General features: G+C 27.1%; 1 protein-coding gene across 1 annotated transcript in view; it reads left to right on the forward strand.

The window, feature by feature from the left end:
• Positions 1-826: 826 nt before the first annotated feature.
• Positions 827-2269, forward strand: part of LOAG_18731 (tyrosinase 4) — a gene marked incomplete at both ends in the record, with an annotated part of 5156 nt that continues 3713 nt past the window's right edge. The window contains 4 exons of the mRNA XM_020451394.1: positions 827-970; positions 1188-1367; positions 1491-1664; positions 1982-2049. Of these exons, the coding sequence (XP_020304824.1) occupies positions 827-970; positions 1188-1367; positions 1491-1664; positions 1982-2049 (566 nt within the window). The remainder of the gene's footprint in view (positions 971-1187; positions 1368-1490; positions 1665-1981; positions 2050-2269) is intronic.

The following is a 2269-nucleotide window of genomic DNA, read 5'->3' on the forward strand; positions in this document are numbered from 1 at the left end:
TCGCGACAATCACGAATGTATTATAACAATATCAAGCTGCTAGGCTAGACTTATAAATTTATCAGAAAAAGATGTTGAAAAGCTTTTTCAAAGAAAAAGAAACTTTTCTTTAAGAAAATATATGTAGAATGAAATTAAATGCAAATTCATTTCTATTAAAAAATTTCTTTTAAATAATCATTATTTTAGAGTTACCAATTATCGTTTTCTTAAATCTTATGCTCTTTGGAAAGAAATTTCCCTTCCAATGTTATTTAATTTTTTTGAAAAATTTTAAAACTATTCAAGATTTTTGAAGTTGATGGTGATGCGACAATATGCAAATTTTTGTCAAATCCATTACGATTATGTTTGTCATTTATCGGGAATTGCTAGAAATTAATTAGCATATCAATAATTGCCAAAAATTGATTAACATTTCCAATATTTTTAATCATATTTTTGAGCTAAAATTATTTGCCTAAACTATTTTGAACGCTATTCCTTTTCATTTAATGATTTAATTTTTTTAACAAACAAAATTTATCGTTACTTTTCAAGTTGTCAATTTTCTCAAAAAAAAAAAATGGAAATTAATGATTCAATAATAATGTGTTTGCGTGGTTATGAAAAATGGAGGAAAAAAAGATAAGGAAAGGGAAATTCTGCTATTTAATATTTTATTGTAAAAATCCGGATTCCAAAACTTTTTAACCTAAAAACCGGAAATTAGCTGATAATTTAACATACTATATCAGTATTAGATTCTCGTCTAAAGAAAAATTGCCGTTGCAATAAATGCTATAAAACAAATTTAAAATTTATAAAATTCTAATTTTAGATCATAATGTGGTCTCTATTAATACTCATTCATTTAACGTTTGTTATCAAATCTATTTTTGGCCAAGCTCAGATTAGACAAATACCAAGTCACTTCCTTGAAAACTGTGATCAGGCTCCGACATTAGCAATTCGTACGACATGTTTAAATGTAAGCTATTTTGACAATATTGTAGCAGCTATTAACAATACTTTTAATTTTTTTTTCAATCTTATATTCAAATTTAATGATCAATCTTTAGTTCGGTGAGGTTCAATAATCAATCGTTATTTCATGATGCATTCAATGATGATCAATCAGACAAATTTTCCACTTCAAAATGATTCCATAAAAGTTGACAAGAAAATTCCTTGCATATTTTTTTTAGCTTCAAAGGATGGCAAACAATTCGAGGAGAAATTTCGCGCAACAACGCCAAATCATAATTCATCCACCCGGAATTCCGGAACATTTGAAACCTGGTATAGTAATGCCTGGTTCAAGAGGTCAAGTTGCAAGTAATCCATATGACTGCATGACACTCACTTGTCTCTGTCCTTATTTCTCGGTAAATTGATTATTACATCTGCAATGATTTATAAATTTCAAAATTTGTCAAATCATTTCAAATTAATTTTAAACTATTAATATTAACATTTCAATTATCGTCGAATTTAAATTTTTTCTACAGGGTGGTATTGATCCACAAAATCAATGTGTGCTACGAAATGGCCAAATTATAACAATGGCATACCGTAAGGAATACCGGATGCTTACCGAAGATGAGCGATTACGGTACCATAATGCTCTTAGTGCATTGAAACGAAGCGGAGAATATGATCGAATTAGCATGGAGCATCAATCAGTTTGTTATCTTTTCTTTTTTCTTTTTAAAGAGGAATTAATTAAAATCTTAAAGAATGATTGGATAAAAATGGTATTAATATAATGAAAAAATTAATTTTAATTTTAATCAATTTCTTTTGAATTTACCAATCAAGTATCTAACAAACAAAAAAAAAAAAAATACGCTCATCATCTACTAGAAAAAATAGCAATGTTGAAATGAACTTCAATCATTATAATTAAAACACCGTAATCATATATTGCAATCATAATACCGTAAACGCAATACCGTAATATCACAATACTGTATTACATATTAATGATTTGTTATTTAAGGTTGCAGCAAGAGGTGGCGCACACTCCGGACCCGCTTTTTTACCGTGGCATCGTGAGTATCTCAAAAGGTATCCTGTTGATTTAATTTTTCTTTCTTTAAAAAAATGCCAATTAACAGGTGAAAATTCCATTTTCACACAATAAAAAAGACACATGAAGAATGTTTTTTCATTAATTTCCAACTATTTGACAAAATCATTTCGAGAATTCCAAAAAAAAAAANATATATATATATATATATATATATTATTTATTTATTTATTTATTTATTATTATTACTTATTATTA

Source organism: Loa loa (assembly GCF_000183805.2).
Source record: "Loa loa unplaced genomic scaffold supercont3.472, whole genome shotgun sequence".
NCBI lineage: Eukaryota > Metazoa > Nematoda > Chromadorea > Rhabditida > Onchocercidae > Loa > Loa loa.